The sequence below is a fragment of the Arachis hypogaea genome, chromosome 14 (assembly GCF_003086295.3).
Source record: "Arachis hypogaea cultivar Tifrunner chromosome 14, arahy.Tifrunner.gnm2.J5K5, whole genome shotgun sequence".
In the NCBI taxonomy this organism is placed as follows: Eukaryota; Viridiplantae; Streptophyta; class Magnoliopsida; order Fabales; family Fabaceae; genus Arachis; species Arachis hypogaea.
Genome location: NC_092049.1, coordinates 15,632,461 through 15,652,800, shown reverse-complemented (window position 1 = coordinate 15,652,800; position 20,340 = coordinate 15,632,461). Strand labels below are relative to the sequence as shown.

The 20,340-nt window shown below is 32.4% G+C and overlaps 1 protein-coding gene across 1 annotated transcript; it reads left to right on the top strand.

The window, feature by feature from the left end:
• The first annotated feature begins 4,628 nt into the window (after window positions 1–4,628).
• On the top strand, window positions 4,629–19,763 carry LOC112741669 (uncharacterized). The gene is made up of 24 exons (XM_025790731.3): window positions 4,629–5,185; window positions 7,838–7,918; window positions 8,346–8,445; window positions 8,556–8,640; window positions 8,733–8,779; window positions 9,575–9,654; window positions 10,170–10,229; window positions 11,175–11,274; window positions 11,364–11,441; window positions 11,665–11,732; window positions 11,854–11,922; window positions 12,001–12,078; window positions 12,223–12,318; window positions 13,310–13,380; window positions 13,871–13,948; window positions 14,056–14,149; window positions 14,685–14,783; window positions 15,108–15,325; window positions 15,415–15,529; window positions 17,700–17,831; window positions 17,909–18,016; window positions 18,091–18,200; window positions 18,282–18,380; window positions 18,468–19,763. Exons 1-24 carry the CDS (start codon window positions 5,138–5,140, stop codon window positions 19,000–19,002), a joined length of 2,649 nt encoding a protein of 882 aa, XP_025646516.1. The 5' UTR covers window positions 4,629–5,137; the 3' UTR covers window positions 19,003–19,763.
• Window positions 19,764–20,340: the final 577 nt, after the last annotated feature.

Here is a 20,340-nt window from a genome sequence, read left to right as displayed (position 1 = left end):
TATGGAAGTGGCTAGGTCCAAGAAAGGTATCATGCTTTATCAAAGAAAGTATGCTTTAGATGTGCTTCGGGATGCAGGTTTTGAGAATTGTAAACCAGCCACGACTCCCATGGATTATAGCAACAAGCTGAGAAGGGATGATAGCACCCCACTGAATGACTCTGGTGAATTTCGAAAGCTAATTGACAAATTACTCTAAGTCAATATTTAGATCACCCAACTACTGCTCATATCACTGCAACTCATAGAGTATTAAGATACATCAAGGGCTCTCCTGCCACAGGCATATTTTTTCCTGTTGATTCAGTCCTTTGTGTTACTGGGTTTACTGACTTTGATTGGGTTGCATGTCCAGATTCAAGACGATCTATTTCTGCTTATTGCTTCTATGTTGGTAGTGCTTTAGTCTCTTGAAAAAGTAAGAAGCAAGTTAATGTGGCCTGTAGCTCAGCTGAGGCTGAATATCGCACGCTTGTTACTGCCACCAAGGAAGCCACTTGGATAAGATTTCTTATGAAGGACCTTGGGATGCCTCTCACCAAGCCTATCAGCACCTATTGTGATAGTTAATCAGCCATTCATATCACCTCCAACCCCATCTTTCACGAGAGAACTAAACACATTGAGACTGATTGCCATATCGTTCGAGACAAGTTCATGGAGGGTCTCATCATTTGCTAACAATCTCCACAACCGATCAGGTTGCGGACATTTTAACGAAGCCATTAGCCCCAGCTACGTTTCATACATTGTATGGCAAGTTAGGATTGGTAAATTTCCACACTCCTAACTTGAGGGAGGGTGTTGTCTAGTGAGAAAATTAATTGACAGCTAGCCAATAGACATTCCTATTATGCAGTATAGTAAATTAGTTAGTTAGGCAAATTAAGCTAATTTAGTTGCGTAAATTACTGCTAAGTAATCGAAGATAATTTAGTTGCATAAATTACTCCTAAGTAGTCAGTTAGATAATTTCTAATTGTGCAAATTTTTTTGTAACAGCCACTATATAAGACAAGTGTGGCTGTTAGTGTAAGGTGTGATTTTATCATTGTTTTAATTGAATTCATTCTCATTTCTCATCTTCTTCTCTCTGCTCTCTCATCTAATTGCCTTTGCATCACCTTGTTGCACCTTCAACAGAAAATTTATACTTTGTTAGTTGAAATTTATCATCACAATGTCAATTTTATTTTATTTTTTAGATAAATTTGTTGGTATCTAAATTTTTTATAATAAAAAATATTATTTACTCAATAAAAATAATATACTTTAGAAAAATCAATAAACTAAAATAATATTTTTGTTATAATGTTCTATTATTAATCTTTATGGTTGTGTTTATTTATGAGAACAAGATAAAACAAGACACCAAAAAACAAGACACAAAAGACAGAAACATAAAATTTTGTGTTCTTATATTCTATTTGGTGATAAACTAGAACAAACTATAAAGATTTAATTTATTCTCATTTTTTTCATCTAAAAAATTTGAGAAGAAAAATATAATAATAAAAAATATAATTATAAAAAATTAACAAGAATAATATAAGAAAAAATAAAAAATAAGTTATATCCTTTGTTAATATCTCTGTGTCATTTCTGTCAAGATAGACTCTAAATATATTAGTTCAGTATTTCTGGAGACAATGCTCTATTCATATCCCATCTACCAAACACAATTTTATGTTTCTATATTTTTATTTTGGTGTCCCTGTTATAGTGTCTTATCTTTTTATACGAGTATTTACCCATAATAAGATACATATTTTTTTAGATATTTTTGATAAAATATAATACGAATAAAGATTTTTTAGAGTGTGTAATGATATATATTTTAGATTGATATTTACATTTATTGTTTAAGTTTTATTTTATGATGAGATGATAGTAGCAAAATAGAAAGTTATTAAAGATATTTTATTCTTTACCATATATATCTATTAAACTATTATACTTTTAACTATTGGAGTAGAACATACCTTAGTGTAAGAAAAATAAATGAAAATGCATATATATATATATATATATATATATATATATATATATATATATATTATTTAGAGATAAAGTAATCTCATAAAATTTAAATAGATTAATATTGACAAATTTTAATTTGTGTAGAAAAAAATGCATAATTTTTAGATATTTTTTATCATCTTGTATTAGTGTGAGTACTCTGTACTAAAAAAATAAAAATATATATAAAATAACATAAAAAATAAACACTAAAGTGGCCAAAAGATATTTTCATATTTTGTATTAATAAATTTAAGAACCGCAACATAATTAACTTTATTATCAATCAAAACATAAAGAGACGAATTGAAGAGAGTAAACATAGACCTTAGCCTTCTAATTTTGTTAAAACAAAATTTAGCTGAAGTATATATATATATATATATATATATGATAAATAATTATCTTATATTAATAATAAAATTATTAAATATATTTAATATTTAATATAATATAAATAAAGAGTAAATACTAAATAGTCAAATTGAATGACGATCTGCTCTGTTTGCGTCAGTCTTTCTTTATATTCTTCTATAAATGCCGCTAAATTAGAATAAAAACTATTAAATAGTCAAATTGAATGACGATCTGCTCTGCTTGCGTCGGTCTTTCTTTATATTCTTCTATAAATGCCGCTAAATTAGAATAAAAACTATTTCTAGACTTTTATCTTTTACCGGCTAACAACGTATGTGTTGTATGTGCGTGTAATTGTGTGGGTTGGTTCGTTTCTGGCATTTTTAATTATCTTGTTTGTTATTGTCGAATTCCTTCCTTACTCACCAGAAAATTCACCGTTTACAGAACTCAAGGATCAAGAACAGTAACAACAAGAACTAATAAAAAGCTTTCTTGTGATTTTTTGGAAAGCACTGAAAAGAACTTCATATTATTGTTTTTTTGGTGACTAGAACTTCATATTATTGTTTGGTGTTATCTACTTACTCCGTGAAAAAAAAAAATCAAATTTTAAATTTTTTAATTGAAAAAATGAATAAAAATTTAAATTTTGTAAAGATATAGATTTTTTGAAATTTAAATTAAAAGATAAAATTTGAATTTCTATTCTTTTCGTTTTGATTTTTTTTTAAATATTTTATTTGAATTTAAATTGAGGTATTTTTTTATTGATATCTTTATTTTAAAGTTAATATAGAATAAGCTGTATAAATAGTAAATCGAATTAAGCTGATTCAATTTACTATGTGTATGTTGTATAGTACTAAATCGAATCACATTAATTCGATTTATTAGGTGACCAAACTAAATCCAAATAACCTAATTTGATTGATATTGTGTCGAATTTTGTTCATTCATAAATTAAAATTATCCATTTTAATTTGCTTTTATTTTTATTAATTCAAATCATACTGATTTAATTTAGTGTTAGAAAAACTAAATCAAATCTGGTAAATTTAATTTACATACATTTATACACAAAAACATGCCTGTAACATTTTTAATTTAATATTTTTATGTAATATTAAATTTTACTTGGTTTATTAATGTTATTTATTTATTTTTTTTGGGTATAGTTTATGTTGTTACCTGTTATATAAGCGTGATCATTATTTACCTATTGAGAGCTACTCTTAATTTTATAGTATTAAAGTTACAAGTGTGAGTACACAAGGAAATAACCATAATATATATATAAAGTTATATTTTTTATAATACTATTCAATTTATATAGGAGCAAATTACTTTGAAACTTAATTAGATCTAAGATCTAACACACCATTCCATATATGCAATCTTTATATATATATATATAAAGACAAATTACAATATAATTATGGTAAGTGTGCATTAACAATTAATTATTAAATTAATTAACTTTTGGTATATATGCACATAACATGTTTTTACTGCATAATATGAGATTTAGTAAAATTTATGATGATTTCTCTGAATTAACGTTTTCTAAACAATTCTTTTAAAAAAGAAATTGACCGTGACAAATTTAATTTTTTTTGACAATAAAGACAAAATATACATAATATAGTAATAAAATAAATTTTATAATAATTTAATATAATGGAGTCAAATTAATAATAAAATAGGGTAAATAAATATTACGATGATATCTTAATAAAAAAATTTTCAAATTTTAGTGGAAATTTCCCCCACAATTTATAACATAAATTCATCCTTGGAGATTGGTATAATATTATTTGTATGTTTTATATTATATTTTGCTAAATCTAAAATTACCAAGCGTAGTATAATTTAAAGGTGATTATTTACATGAATAATGACGAAGCAAAAATTATTAAATAATTTAATATATTTAATAAAATTATTTGATACATGTATTTATATTTCAATTATTATTTAAAATAATAATAATATTTTTTATTTTTGATAATATCATTTTTTACATAATTTTTTTAGATTGTATTGTACATAAATTTATAAAAAAATTAATATTATCAAAATAAGAGTAATATTATTATCTTCCATATTTTTATACGAATAGCCTCGTAATTTAATTAAATCTCAAGAAATACCTCAAAAGAAATTTGTGTTTTCTTTTCCCTTAAATTTTAATTAAAAGTGGGGTTAGTATGAGAATGAGGCGCGCATGTCAGAAGTCAGAACCAAAAACAAACGCGAGTTACTCTTCTCAATGGTTTGGTCGTAATTTCACTGCAAACACAGTGGCATATTGGGAAATTCGACAGCGCGAGACACAAACAAGCGTAATTGTCTTCCACTGCCACTACTGCTACTTCTCTTTCTGCTTAATCGAACAAGCTCAGGGGCTGGGGCACAAAGCGAAAGAGGAAAACACGCCACAAAAAAAAAAAAAAAACAAAGAAAGAAAAAAGAAAAAGAAAAGAAAACCCTCTTGCTTCCTGAGAGAAGAATAAATTAAATTCAGGGAAAGAACCCAGAGATAGATAGAAAGAGAGATAGTTGAAGAGCTCACACGATGCTGCTGCGTGAATGGCGTTAGGGTTTCTCGTTGATCCTCCCAAGCTCGATTCCCTTTCTGCAATTGTCTCCCTGTCTTGCTTCTTCAAACCCTAATTCGACGCTAGGATTCGGTATCTTCGGAAATTTTCTTCACTGTTGAGCTGAGTTTTTTTTTTTTTTTGTTTTCTGAGTTGCTGCGATGGGCGCGCCGGAGAAATCGCAGGCGAATTCCTCTAATTCGATGCAGGCAAGCTCTCCTAACCTCTAATTGGAAACTCTCTGCTTTGTCGTAGAATCTAGTCAATGCAATTTTCTTTTTTAGCTATTCGATGTTGTGCGGGTTCGAGTTCGATTTACTGGTGTTGCCTTGGAATTCATTTTTGGACTGTGTTTCCTTTCTTCTCATGAGTTTGAGATGCAGAGAGGTGTAGCTTTAGGAAATAGGACGATGCTCTTGCTTGAATAGTGAATAGTCTACTTTTGTTTTATTTATTTTTTCTTGTAATAATTGTTTTTAGTTCACTATCCATATGTGTATGTGTCAGTGTGTCAGTGTGTATTGATTATTGATTCAAAGCTTAAAGTTTTATTGAACTACCATCTACAATGATGTGCTGGCACATCAGTAAAAGAGGAAGATGCTTAATAGTATGAAAGCATTCTATGAAACTTGGCTGCCAAACAAGGTTGCTTGATTTTGGCTCCCTTTCTCAATTTTTATTTATTTCTTGGTTTAGCTTTTGTCCACTTGACACATGTCTAGAAGGATTTTGTACTAATTATCAGGGCTCTTAAACAAGTTAGATTTCCTAGGTAGTGATCAACTGGTCAAGATAATTGTTATGAACCATCTCTCTTAAAAACTTAGTTTTTTGAGCTTGAAGTGCGGATTGCGCTCAAGTCTATTTTTGTCTTGCACTGGAGTTATATCTCTATTTATAATAATGGGGGTAGTAAGGATTGAACTTTACATAGAGCCACATGAATAAATATATATCTCTAACAATACTCAAACTTGATGATTTGGAAATACATGATGGTACGAGTCGTAAAGGATTTTTAAAGTGAAAGTAGATCAAAATTAAAACCTCTTTATCAAAAGAACTGGTTACCTTCATACCTTCTCATCCACTTGGAGGTGATTAGGGGGCTGTGCTCAGTCCTTATTAGAAGGAATTAGTAACCTGAAAGTGCTTGGTTTAAAATTATTGGAGAACTTTGGATAAGGCCAGTCTTGTTTGAGCCTGAAATAAATTTCTGATGTTACCATCCTTGCTTTTGGTTGCAATTCAGATACATTCATTATATATTTCTTTCTTCTGAGATCTGTGTGTTATTTGGTAGTATGGACTCACTGGGCAGCAAGCAGTGCGCACTTGCTAAAAGTCCAATTTATAGTCTTTTTTTTGCGCTTATGCTTTTAGTCCCAACTGCTCACTAAATGGACCATTACTTTTCCAATTATCTCAATAATTGCTAATAAGAACAAAAGAATTTGCATTATTTTGTTTACTATTGTAACGTTTTGGCAATTTCTTCTTCTGTATGCAGCTTGTTGTGGCTGTATTGCTACCTTGTTCTTTTAAGGGGAATACTTATTGCCTTTAATAACATGGCATGTCATGGATTTATTATGGATATGTACTACATTATTACTGGCATCTTGGTTGTCGGCACCCTCTCAGTTTTGTCAGTCTTTTACTTTGAAAAAGAATGCATAGTCTTTATCCAATTTAATTGGCTTCTTGTTCTTGTTTCTTCATATTTCTTTCTTTTCTTGGTGCAGATTGGTCAGTCTGTTATTAATTCAAGCATTTATCTAACATACTGGTTAAGGTTCAGAACTTACATAAGATATTGCATAAATGAAAAAACAAATTTTGCTAAAGAGTGTTCAATTATAGTTATTTGGTATTGCAACTTTTTCCTGTTTTCAGTTTATCTGTTTTACCATGCAGCAGCCACATGGCATCTTCCTTCTTGTGTCTTTTGTATATGATCTTTTGCTGAGCTTTTCAATTTTGTATGTTCCATCAAATTTAAATTGTTACCTTCCATGTGTGTCCAATTCTACTTATTGGAGAATTATGTGTTACTATTCCCCCTCCCAGAAAAATGGTACCGGCTAACGTATATTTTGAATAGAGGGTATTCTATCTACTCTTGATTTTCTTTGCAAGACATTTATTCTTGTTCTATTTTAGCGAACTTTCTATTTATTGATAAACAATTTTATTAAAAAAAAATCTATAATTGAAGGCCAAACTCCTAACCCTATCCCTCAAAACTTACTTGTCTAGAAACATCTAATTAAAAGTGATTGAATTATGCCTCAACCAAATATTTGAAATGATGGGAGATATGGCACATTGCAACAAATATTTGGCCATATTCCTTCTCCTGAAACTTGCAAAACTAGTCAACAAAAGCTTATCTAAAATTGCAGGGCACGCTTAACTTATTAAAGATGTCTAACAAAGTACCCCAGAAAAGTGAGTCACATTGCAATGCAAAATACATGTGAAATTAATTTTGAATTTGTCTCACATATAACACACACTTAAGGGGAAACAGCCTTATGTGGCCTTCAAACCTACAATATGTCATTGGTATTAATTTTGTTGAGCAGAACTATCCAAATAATGGATTTGACTTTAGAGGGAGATGTAGACTTACAAAACAAGTTTATCATGGTGGATAGAGTTGTATGTGAGAAATGAATTGGGAAATGGAAATAAGATTTACAGCTAAACATATCAGGAGATCATATGATTTCTTAGTCACTTATATATGATGTTTATGTGATTTGTAGTTGTACATAACATCATTTAATTTAATATTAAAATCTTGAGTGGTTTAAATGCCTATGTAACTTAGTAATTCTTCTTATTGGATACAGCGTGTCAAGGTTTATCGAATGAATGATGATGGAAAATGGGATGACCAAGGCACTGGACATGTCACTATTGATTATATAGAGGTTTGTCTGCTGTTTCATCCAAGCTTTCATTTCTGATCAACATGTCTGTGTGCATGTGTCAGGGGACCATGTATGCATGACTTTTCATCTTATTGTTTGCTTTTGTTTATGCTGCTAGGAGGCTTTTATCTTGACCTTTTAAATTATAAATTATAATCTATACTCGAGTTCTATAAGAAAGCGTTTATTTTTGAGATATTCTCATCAATGATTGGTGATGCTCATGGGTATGGATTATTTCTCTTGTCTAATTTCTGTTACATCTTCTGCCTTACTCTTCCTAAATATCTGCGAATTGGATTTAATAATTAAAGACAATTCTATCATATTCAAATATGGAGGTCTTTTGAGTTGGTTTTTAATCTTTTTATTAGTTATATATTGAGTTTCTTATAATGAATGAAAATCATAATGATATATGATGCAGAGATCAGAAGAGCTGGGTTTATTTGTTTATGATGAAGAAGATAATGACAACTTACTAATGCATCGCATCAGTTCTGAAGATATTTACAGGAAACAAGAAGGTAATAATAGTGCTTGTTATGATATATTTTTCTATTGATGACTGATATCTACACATTTATGCTTGAAATATATGAGGGTTGACAGAAGATATCCTTTTATTATCATTCAGATACAATCATCTCATGGAGAGATCCAGAATCTGGTACAGAACTAGCCCTTAGCTTTCAAGAGACTAGTGGATGCTCTTATATTTGGTAATGAACGTTTATTAAATATTAGTTACTCTTTCTCGAGTTTTATCGTTGCTCCTACAAACCTGTCTTGAGGATTATGCTTTTTTGTACAGGGACAATATTTGCAATGTGCAAAGGAATATGCATTTTACTTTAAATAGTAAGTAATGTAAAATTTGAATGTCATTATTCCTTCACCCACCTGGATGTTGATTATATATATGTATATGCATTTACTGAAACTTAGTGCCTGTTTATGTTGGCTTGCATATATTACTGCTTTACTATTCTGTTGTCGTGTGGTGCTATATAGAAAATTTCTTCTTCGATTAGGGTGGATGAGTTGCACCTTTCTATGGTTCTGTTATCTGTTATATATGACATACTGTTGTCTGGCTCCTAGACCTGAGAGTTCATGCAACCATAACTGTGAAGTATAGCCATAATGGTTCTGCGTAGATTACACTGCTTTGTTTGGAATTGTTTTTAAGGTTAATGGACATGTATGTTTGGATTATTTTGAACTGATGTTTGTCACCAGTGATCAATAACTTAGGGATGGATGTTGCCACTATTATTTGATAATACCACTCCTTTTTTTTAACAAATTCATGCAAACATAATGCAAAATAAAATCATCTGTAGAGTGGCATTATCAAAAATAGGAGTGACAATACCATCACCCATAATTTATTATGCCTGAATTCTAACTTCTAATGGGGCAAAATGAAAAATGGTTGAACTTATTAAATTTATGTCCATGTCCCTTATATAAAGTTGTTTTTTATCATGAAAATTTCATTGGCTTTTTCAACACACAAGTACGCATAATGTTAGTCCAACAAATAAGAAACATGATCCTTGAATTCTGTTTTTGACCCTTTCCTAGGCTCCTTTGCAGAGTCATATTGATTGTTACTTTGACTTAGCCTGACTATTTTTGTATTATATTCAGGTGAGGCATTTCACAGTGTAAACAGTGAGTTAAGGGAGTTACCCGCGGTTGAGTTGTCAACACTTCCTTTGATTCTTAAGGTCTGAGCATATGACTAAATCATATAAGTTGTTGTTTCTTGATTATATTTATTTATCATTTTGCAGTTCACCATTTTCCCCTCATTTTCTCTTTGTTTGAAAAATGAGAACTGCTTGTTTGAGCACTTTTTGACAAGAAAGTTGCTTTTATACTTGAAAGAGATAAGGCCCCCCTCTCCCCTTCTCTTTTTCTCTCCAAAAAAAGAAAAAAGGGTTTTCTATCCCTCCACACACTTCCCACCCTCTAAAAAAGACACCGTGAGTGGTAGATGAAGAAATTACCTATGGTTTTGATTGTTCTGTCCATCTGTATTTGTCATCCTTTTGTGAAGTTGCTCTTCTCTCCTGTTGGCAGAGCAGGTTCATAAAATTTATGCAAGAGTATTACTGACTACTGAGTGAAAAAAGGGTTAAATATTACTACTGAACTCTCTCATGTATTCATTTAAATCATTTTTAAATTCACATTTATCTATGATACTCTCATAAAATCCATTCTCTTTTTCTGTGCACAGACTCTGGTTGAGAGTGGCATTGCAGACCAGTTGCGGCTTGCGGAGCTAATATTGAGTGATGTAAGCCACATCAAATTTGTCTGTGTCAGATAAACTGTTCACCTTTGTTCTGCTTATGCATGACTAATTGAAGTTTATGTCAATTGATTCGATATGTTTTCCTGTTGTTGTTGTTTTATAATTGCAATCTAACCACATTTGTGGTGGTGGTGTTGCTATGCTGTACTGGTGTGTAGTGTAGGGTAGAACAAGTTGGTTCTTTAGTTTTATTGATATTCTTCTGTGAAAAAAGAAAAATGTTGGTTTTGTGGCCTTCAAGTGGAAAGTATAGGCTTTACTCTTTAGATGGTTTTCCCTTAGCTTTTTGTATTTCTTTTTGCAACAATTGTTGATAATTATTATTTTCAAATATGTTAGGATGGCATTATTATTATTATTATTATTATTATTATTATTATTATACAAACTTAAAAAGTATTTGAAGGTGAGTACAAAAGGAATGGAGGATAAAAATAAATCTTTCCTTAACTTAAAAAGGGAAGAAAAAGCGAAAGATGTAGAGAAAAATTCATCATTGCAGTGTAGGAACTAGCAAAGTTTCCCAATCCCTCATCATATTTGCACGGACCATTTGTTTTAAGAAGACCTTGAGCTCTTATCATATGTGGATGGACATGTACACAATCTTGTCCCAAAATGGCTTCTTCTGTGAAGGATACCCTAAGAATTACTAGAGTGATGCTCTACCCAAATGAACAAAAATGTATTTGCAGCCTATTTTGGCTTATTTGTTTCTATCAAATTAGTAAAGCTAGTCATATGAAAGTGGTACAAGGACTTGGGGCACCCAAAATTATTATATTGGTAATGGTTATGTTGTTGATTTCCAATTGTGCTATTATATCCTGATGTTTCTAATAATATTTATCTGATATTCGTTTATTCAATTTTTATTTTGAACTCTACACATAACATTGTTCATCTGTATTTATATTTGCAATGCAGCAAGATTTTTTTCGAAAGCTGATGGAACTATTCAGAAGATGTGAAGACTTGGAAAATATTGATGGCCTTCACATGATTTTCAAGATAGTCAAAGGGATAAGTCAGTGTTCAATTTTGTGCCATTTTGGTTTCAACCCATTGATTTCATTTGCTTTATTCTTCATTTTGAGGTTTTGTGATGCTTTGCAGTATTGCTTAATAGTACACAAATTTTCGAGAGAATATTCAGTGATGAATTTATAATGGACATTATTGGTTCTCTTGAGTGTAAGTTCATCCCAAATTTGTATTATATTTAATTATGTGAAATTTTGTATTTTGCATTCAGCCACTTTAGCCTTTGTGTGCGTGTGTGTTTTTTTTCTCCTCCCAATGAATTGTTTTTTCTCCTCCCAATCAATTATACTTTGTGGTTTTATTTTCTCCTTTTATATGCATAAACTAAAAAGTAGTTTATGATCTTGAGTTTTTCATTTCTTATTTATTTCAGATGATCCAGAAGCTCCTCATATTCAGCATCATCGTAAATTCTTAAAGGAGCATGTTATTTTTAAGGAGGTATATGTTTTGGGCCTGATTATTTGTTCTATGCTGTATAGGAGCCAGGCTGTATGCAGTTTTGTAGCAATGCAAATAAATATCCCTCTTAATAATAATGTGCAACAATTTTCTTTTGTAGGCTGTACCAATAAAGGATCGTACTGTGTTGTCAAAGATACATCAGACATATAGAGTTGGTCTTTTGAAGGTTTCACTTTGTACAAGCCATTTAATTTTTTGCTCCCTCTTTTTGAAATGAGACTCTGAGCTTTTTTAGTGCTTTCAGGATGTTGTTTTGGCTAGAGTATTGGATGAGGCTACTGTTGCAAATCTCAACTCTATGATATATGCAAACAATGCCTTTGTAAGATTTGATTTTCTATTACCCCCCCCCCCCTCCCTTTCCCAAAAAAAAACAAAAAAAAAAAACAACAGATACACAAAAAGTAACTTCTACTTTGATATGTTGATTAGTATCGTTATTTTTTATTTCTCTGTTATTTCCTAGGTTGTTTCTGTATTGAAGGATGACAGTACATTTATCCAGGAGTTATTTGCTAGGTTAAAATCCCCCACCACTACTTCTGAATCAAAGAAAAATTTGGTAAGTCTGTTGATGATATTGTTTCATTTTTCTTTTAGCCTTGGCTGTGATACTGTACTATTTCCAGTATGACATTGTTATTTCATAACTTAACAATTTCCCCTCCTGGTAATTACCTTATTATATATGTGCAGTCACATTTGATGAAATTTTACTTAAAGAAGAAACAGAATTCCAGTGTCAGGTTATGCTAATAAATGGTCTCTGTTCTGTACAATTTATTTAGGTTATTATTCTGCACATTTGATGAAATTTTACTTAAAGAAGAAACAGAATTTCAGTGTCATTTTTTTTCCTCCTGTAGAATCAGTTGATTTGTTTCAAGGCACTTGTATTTTCATTTAGTATTTAGCTTCATAAGACTGAATGTGCTTTAGATCTAAAGTCAGCTCAATTTGGTTGAAGTTTAAATACACTCCAGTTTCAATCTGGTTCATGGTATTACATTTGCCATCCTGTGAAGGCAATAAAATTATGGATGGAATGTGTTTTAGATGCACTCTTCTAATTTTAAATGTCTTTAATTGGAAATTTGAAAGACTGTACAATGGTTCATTTCATGTTTCATTTTGCCTTAACTTGAAGGATGCAGAAGTTATATTAGAAGTATTACAAGGGAATGCTTCCTTATTCCAATTCTACATGTTAAACACAATTAAGTAGTGAAATATTTTCCTCCTTGATGGTTTTACTTTTATCTTTCCTGAAGAGAAAAAGGAACATCAATCACCTTCAGTTAGTTGCATTATAGGGGAATGACATGGCAAGAATTGTTAACTAGCATATTGTGATTAGAACTGGATTAGTTATTCCTTGTCTTTTTAGATGAATAATCATGCCTGTTTGGCCTTTATTATATATTGCTTGCTTGGAATGTTTCCTGTCTTGTTTAATTGAATTATTTTTTTCTTTTTATTCTCATGATTGACCATGTTACTTATTCCTTTCTTTTTTTTTTTTTCAATTTAATTTCTGTCTATGGGATGGACAGGTTTATTTCTTGTATGAGTTTTGTAGTTTAAGCAAGAGCCTACCAATGGTTCAGCAGCTTCGGCTTTTTAGGTATGTTACATCTGTGATGGATGTTGCACAGCCTGTTCTGCGGTTTGTTTTCCTTATCCAATTTTTAGAAGCTATTGTTGCTTGCATTCTTCCTAATTGTTTACTCTGAATTTGGTACTACCTACATAGATTACCTCCAAAATGTTCTGTTGATTTTCTTAAGATGTAATCTGAATTAGCATCTTCATATAGAAAAAATAATGAATGAACATCTTGAGCTGGTGCTGCTTGTTTTGGTACTATTTAATGGTGGAGGCCTGAAATAGTTATCTTTTTTTCATACAACTGTATGCATAGCAAGTTTTTCACGACTAAGAAACTTCCAGAAGAAACTTTTGATATACAGTTAATGCAATTTGCATTAGGAAGTTCTTGCAACTTCTCTGTTTCCCGATTATCTTTCAATTTTTGTTTTGCTCTTTATTCTTTTCGGAATCTTAATATCTTGGTAAAATTTATTGATTTTTTAATTTAATTTCATTATTTGTAGGGATCTGATGAATGAAGGCATCTTTGACATTATCACCGATGTCCTGCAATGTCAAGACAAGAAGTTTGTGCTTACTGGGTACTGATGCTATATTGGCCCTATGTATAAAAGTTTCAGTTTTTACTGGTCTGTTTTTACATTTTTTTGGATTAGTTTCTGAGGGGAAATATTTGTGATGCTTGCAGAACAGATATCCTCATTCTATTCTTGAATCAGGATCCTAATCTTCTGCGTTCCTATGTTGTGAGGCAAGAAGGAATGACACTACTTGGACTGTTGGTAAGTATTGTATGCAAGAGGACAAATGATTTTTACCCTCTAAATGGCATGCATCTTTAAAAAAACAGCCAAAGTCAAACAACCATGTTAGTGCATTATTTCATTTATGAATTTTGTTGTCCGAGTCTCTATTATTTATGTTTTGGACTTTTCATGAAGAGCTTTTGTATAACATATATATATATATATAGTAAACACTCTAGTTGGATAATATATGTTTTTGTTTTTGGATAAAAGAATTATTCTGTTTAGATAAAGGGAAGAGGAATAGTTATATTTAGGGCAGTAAGAGAGCATCTCTTCAAGGACAAGAAGAAACAAGAAAACAACTATCAACAAAGTTGAGTTCTCTGGTATCTTTAAGATATCTGAGATCGAAATTCTTTAGAAAGGTTATGTGCTTTACACAATTACACCAAAGACTTTGTTATGAAACAAGAGGGATATTGGAATCGGTTGGACCTGTTAATGTATTTCCCTTTAAAAACATCCATAAGAAAAAGGTATTAGCTAACTCCTTTTTTTTTTTGGACAGGTTAGAGGAATGATAACAGATTTTGGAGATGAGATGCACTGCCAGTTTCTTGAAATCATTCGGAGTTTGTTGGACTCATGCACATTGTCTGGAGCACAGGTTTGTTTCCTGCTATCCTTTTCTGTTTGGTCAAATTAACCATGCGTTAATACTAATTTTTTCTTGGCCACATGGATTTGTTGCATAAGCTTGTTAGCTGAATTTAAGTATGGATGTGATTTTACTTTGAATCTTGGAGTCAGCACAAATGAGAGACTGAATTTATTTGTGCAAGTGTAAATTTTGCATGTTGATTATGTCCTATCTTCTGACATGTTTGAAACTCGAGTTAGTGTTTCATAAAGTTGGAAGATTTATTGTAGATTTATTAGATAGTTATTCATTGACTTGCTCAATGTTAACCTTTTTGTTTGACTTGCTCAGAGGGACACTATAATTGACATATTCTTTGAGAAGCATTTGGGTCAACTGATTGAAGTGATAACAGCATCATGTCCTCCAGAAAATGTTTCCCGTGCAAGTAGCAAATCTGTAGGTCCTGCTCAAAGAGTTAAGTTGCAGAGTGTGACGAAGCCAGAGATACTAGCAAACATATGTGACTTATTATGCTTTTGTGTCTTGCACCATCCATACAGGATAAAGTAATTTCTTGTATCCGTAGAGTAATTAAATTCACTTATTTGGTGCTGCTTTGTAAATGCCAATATGGATAACTCTTTCCTGTTTGCAGGTGCAACTTTCTTCCTAATAATGTGATTGATAAAATTTTGTTACTGACACGGAGAAGAGAAAAATACTTGGTTGTTGGTGCTGTCCGGTTTGTTCGTACTATTCTCTCCCGCCATGTAAGTTTTGGCTTTTGTATGGCGCTGTAATTTGGTATATAATTTGAGTGAGAAATTCTAGTTGTGTTGGGGTACACAGAAGGCTGTTAAGTAGTTTCAATGACATGGTTTTATAAACAGAAGCTACCATTGTGGAATGGGTTATGGGGGGTTTGTCACGATACAAGTGATTGCCTCTGGTGGTCAGGGTGTTATCAGTGACATTTTATTTTGGCACTTTAGTTTTGTATCATAGAAATCAGAGTCTATATTTATGCTTGATAATGTTTTATGATACAAGTATTTCGTTTTTAGCTTTTCGAATCGAATAATTTGAGCATCAAAGATTCGTGGGAACAGGCCAGAACTGGCGAGTCTATATCAAAAGAAACTGGATAAAAGGTTGAGGATAAATAGAAATCGCTCTCTCTCACACACACAAACATCTAAACCAAGTCAGACAAGGCTTAGTAGTTGTTGATGTAGCATATGTGATATATATAGTAGCGGCAGAAATAATTTTATGCGATCCCTGATAATACTGATATATTGTGATGTTCTCTGTTCTATAATTATATAGAAATTTGAAAAACCAATATATAAATTATATTGGGCTTTTTGTAGATACATGGATTCAAAATTTAGGTAATAATCCTGGTAGAGGTTTGTGATATTTTATCAATTTTTTTAGACTAGATAATTCAGTGTTCTTATGCACGGAGTTAGTTAAGCTGATTTCTCTGGTTGGACTTGACTTTTCTTTTTTTCTTTTTAAGAAAAACACATTTTTCATGTTCCATAGTTGTATCTTGTTTTCTCTGGCAATTTGGCTGTTGGAATTGTGAGTATAGTTTTAAACAGTTTGTTTGTCCTTTTAGGCAATGTTGACTGGTTCTGAGTGTAGTTTCAGAATGGTTTGAGTTTGATGACAGTTTATTTTTTCCATTGCCACTGTATGTCCCTTACCTTACTGAGTGGGGAATTCAAATAAAAGCTGTATCACATCTTACACTCAGAAGCATCAATTATGGTTAACTATTTGCTATTCTATTGTCTGGAGGAAAAAGGAATTTACAAATAGAAAAAGAAAAGAGAGACAATAAATATCTGCACAGGAATAAAGCAAAAGAGAAAATGTAGGTCCAAGTGATTGAGCTACGTAACAAGGCATGCCAATCTGAATAATGATATACATCCAAGTGTTCTTATTAACCAAGTCCAATCAAGTTGGTCTAACATCAACAAAAATCAATTATGGGTCGCATTATTTCAAGTCTTGTTGTTTAACTTGGCTGGACTTGATTTATAAAAAGACTTGGATATGTAACATTATTCCGCTGATCTGTCTACATATCTAAACATCTTTGAAGAGACCATTAGTAGGGCACCACTGAGATGCAAACGGAAAAACCCTATGTCGGCACATTTTAGTTCATTTTTCTTTTGTAGTCTGCAATTTCTCTCGTGAAATTTAATATCAGTTAGTAGCTTGTTCCTTTTCCCTTGTTGCATGTAATCACCTCATCTTCCTTGTTGAACTAGAGTTCATTTTCCCATTTTCTCTGTAACTTATCTCAACAATTTAGTTAAAACAATACTAGCAAGCACAATTAATTCTACCTGTTAGTTTTTGTATGCATGTCTAATTAAATTAGATGTATGCGATATACTATATTTGGAAAGTAAACAGGTAAGAGAACCTGTTGAATATGAGTTAATCTTAGCTGTTATAGAGCATCCTTATTCTTGTTGCCTGCCTAAAACAGGTGTAGATTATTTGAGCATCCTTATTTGCCTAAAACAGGTGTAGATTATTTGATATTTATTTTTTATCCTTCTCACCTTTGAGGACAAGAAGAGTAACAGTTATATAACCACAATAGTTTGTATAACTTCTGGGAATATTGGTAGACTTAGTTATTACTTTAAGTTGCTTATGTTATAGCTTCTAGTGTAGAAGATGTCCATAATCGTTTTATAAGATTTCTTGTTCTAAGATTCACATTGAAAGTTTGTTTGAGCTGGATGACTTTTTTTTTTTTATTCTGTGAAGCTAGGTATATCGATTTAGGTTAATATCATTGTGATTTCATTTCTTTTACCCCTCTATATAATTCTTATTTCCCTTCAGACTGTTGGTGTCTTGGTCCTCATATGTAGTGCAACTAATAGTTTGTGGGTTTGCCTGCAGGATGAGCATCTGATTATCCATTTTGTTAGAAATAATCTTCTCAAACCAATTGTAGATGCCTTTGTTGCCAATGGAAATCGCTACAATCTGCTTAACTCTGCGGTTCTTGAACTTTTTGAGTATATTCGCAAGGTAACTCTCCTTTATTATGTAGTCATTGTGGATCTTAAGTGCCTTGCATGATTTTGTGCTGATTACATTTAATGCAGGAGAATCTAACATTGTTGCTGAAATATATAATTGAATCCTTCTGGGACCAGTTGATGAAATTTGAGTATTTGGTATCCATTCGCTCGCTGAAAGTAAAGTATGAGCAGGTATATTCCTTGTGTTTACCCAACTCTTATCAAGCACATGGTCTTGACTCTTGAGCTTACATGCTTGCATGCAGTGTGTAGATAATGGTGGTACAAAAAGTACATCTAATGTGACTGACCTTCGAAGACGAACTGATGAGCGTTGTTTGGAGAAAGAAGAGGAAGAGTACTTTAATGAAGACAGGTATGTATATTCTTTCATGAATATTATAGTTGGTTTTATACAGATAGCATGGTGTGTCTTGATTTTTGATGGTTTATTCAGTGATGAAGAGGATACATCTGCATCCATTTCGCGAAATCAGAAAGGGCAGCAGCAAAAACCTGTTTTGTCCAATGGAGTTGCTGCAGGCTACTCGCAGAGGTATGCTGGCTTATGTTTAGGGTTCTCCTAGTCCTGTTCTCTCAATCATCATCCGTAAAGTGATGATGCCTTTTTCTTGATTTTCAGTCCAAGGTCTGGTGCACTGGTTGATTATGATGATGACGAGGATGATGAGGATTACAGGCCGCCACAAAGGAAGCAACTGGAGACTTCTGAAGAGGATGAAGGGACAATGGAGTCTCTCAGGCTGAAAAGGAAATTGCCTTCAAAGGATAAGGATCCTGAGTCAGTGAAGAAGCAGAAACTGTCTAAGAACTCAAAATCAAAAGAGAGTGTTTTTGCTGCGTTGTGTTCAACATTGAGCCAGGCTGTGCTACCTGTTAAGAGAACTGCAATGAACATTCATACAGGCCCTTGGCCAAATGATGGGAGGGAGAGCCCAGGGGAAGGCAATCAAGAAAAGGGGTCAAGTGTTTCTGGAACCTGTTCTGAGATTAGCAATACAACAAATGAAGAGAACCATTTAGATAGAGAAACTGCTGCCTCAAGAAATGTTTCTGAAAGGTTACCTGGCACCCTGGAGAATGGCCAGTTGGGTACTGAGGAACATCCATTGGTTTCACCAAAATCCTCACCAGAGATGGCTGTCAACGGATCTTAGGCTTTCAGAATCGTATTGTGGAAGGCTTATTGTTCATGTTGTCTGACCTATGGATATGCTGGTGGCTAGGTGGTTACTGAGCGTACGCCAAAGCTATGAGCCAGAAGAAAAGAAAGGTTTTCTACAAGGGGGTAAGTTCTTATTTTGCATTCCGTTGACAACATGCAGAGATTCTGTACAGTGTCGCTGAGATGCGGAAGACATTAATACTGCAACTTGGATCTGCTCCTATGCTTTGGTTGGCTATTACAGGCTTTGAGCATAGTAATTGTTGCTTTTGTGTAACATTCACCAGCGATAATTCTCGTTTTCTTTTCTGTCTCGCCTAATTTTACCTACCACCTCATTTTCATGGTTCCTGCCAGAGGGTCTGGGGTTGGGGGTTGATCTTGCTATCATTGTTTCGCCGTTTTCTAAGTTATATCAACTTGATAGAGGGCACTAATATTCGCCCAACACAGGTTTTTACTTTTCTGTTTTCTTGTTCTTCCCCCCTTTTTTTGTGGTGGATGTGATAATAGAGAATGTGCAGTTGAGTTTAGGACCAATATCTCAGAAATGTAGTAATGAGAAAAACAGAGTCCGTTGTAAATCTGTATTAAGCTGTTAACGCATGCATTGGACTTGCAATGCAGTTCTGTCAACTTCAACTGTAATTACGATGATTAGCTTTGCCCTAAGATCTGTACCCCATCCAAAACGCAAAAAGAAAAGTTTTGCCTTGAAATTTTATATTGTTGTGACTGCTTGACTTTTAGCAACTTCACGTCCATCTCATGGTAGTGTTTGCTTTGTTCCTTCAGTTTTGGCTGCAGTGATCTTATCTTGTGAGTGACTTTTCCTTTTGATTTGGTTGATAATAATATTAAGGGCAAAGTATTCTTACATCTTCTAAGATCCAGTGAAATAAATTTCTCTTTTCTTATCACGTTGAATCTCCGAAGTTTTCGGTAATATATTTGATATTACGGCATAACAGTAACTTTCTTGAAAGTAGGTTTAGAAGAGTTTAATGACTTTACGTTCCTTTTACAAATAAACGAGTCATAATGAATTTCACCGAAGGTTGGAGATGAGGTACGTGAATTTGTCATAATACTATTAACATTGAAGGCAAGGTTAACCTTGTCTTCAAGATGCTCATCACGCCTAATAATAACAGTAGTATGTATACATCTCCGGCAGTGGATGGTTTTTGGTTTACTTATTTGATATATATATTTTGGAAGACGAAAACAAGGGACGAATGTCATAGAATCCACCCTCAGTATTTCATGCTGGCTCACTAACACTGTATGCTTCATGCTTACAATTTACTTTGCTGTTTCATTATGTGAA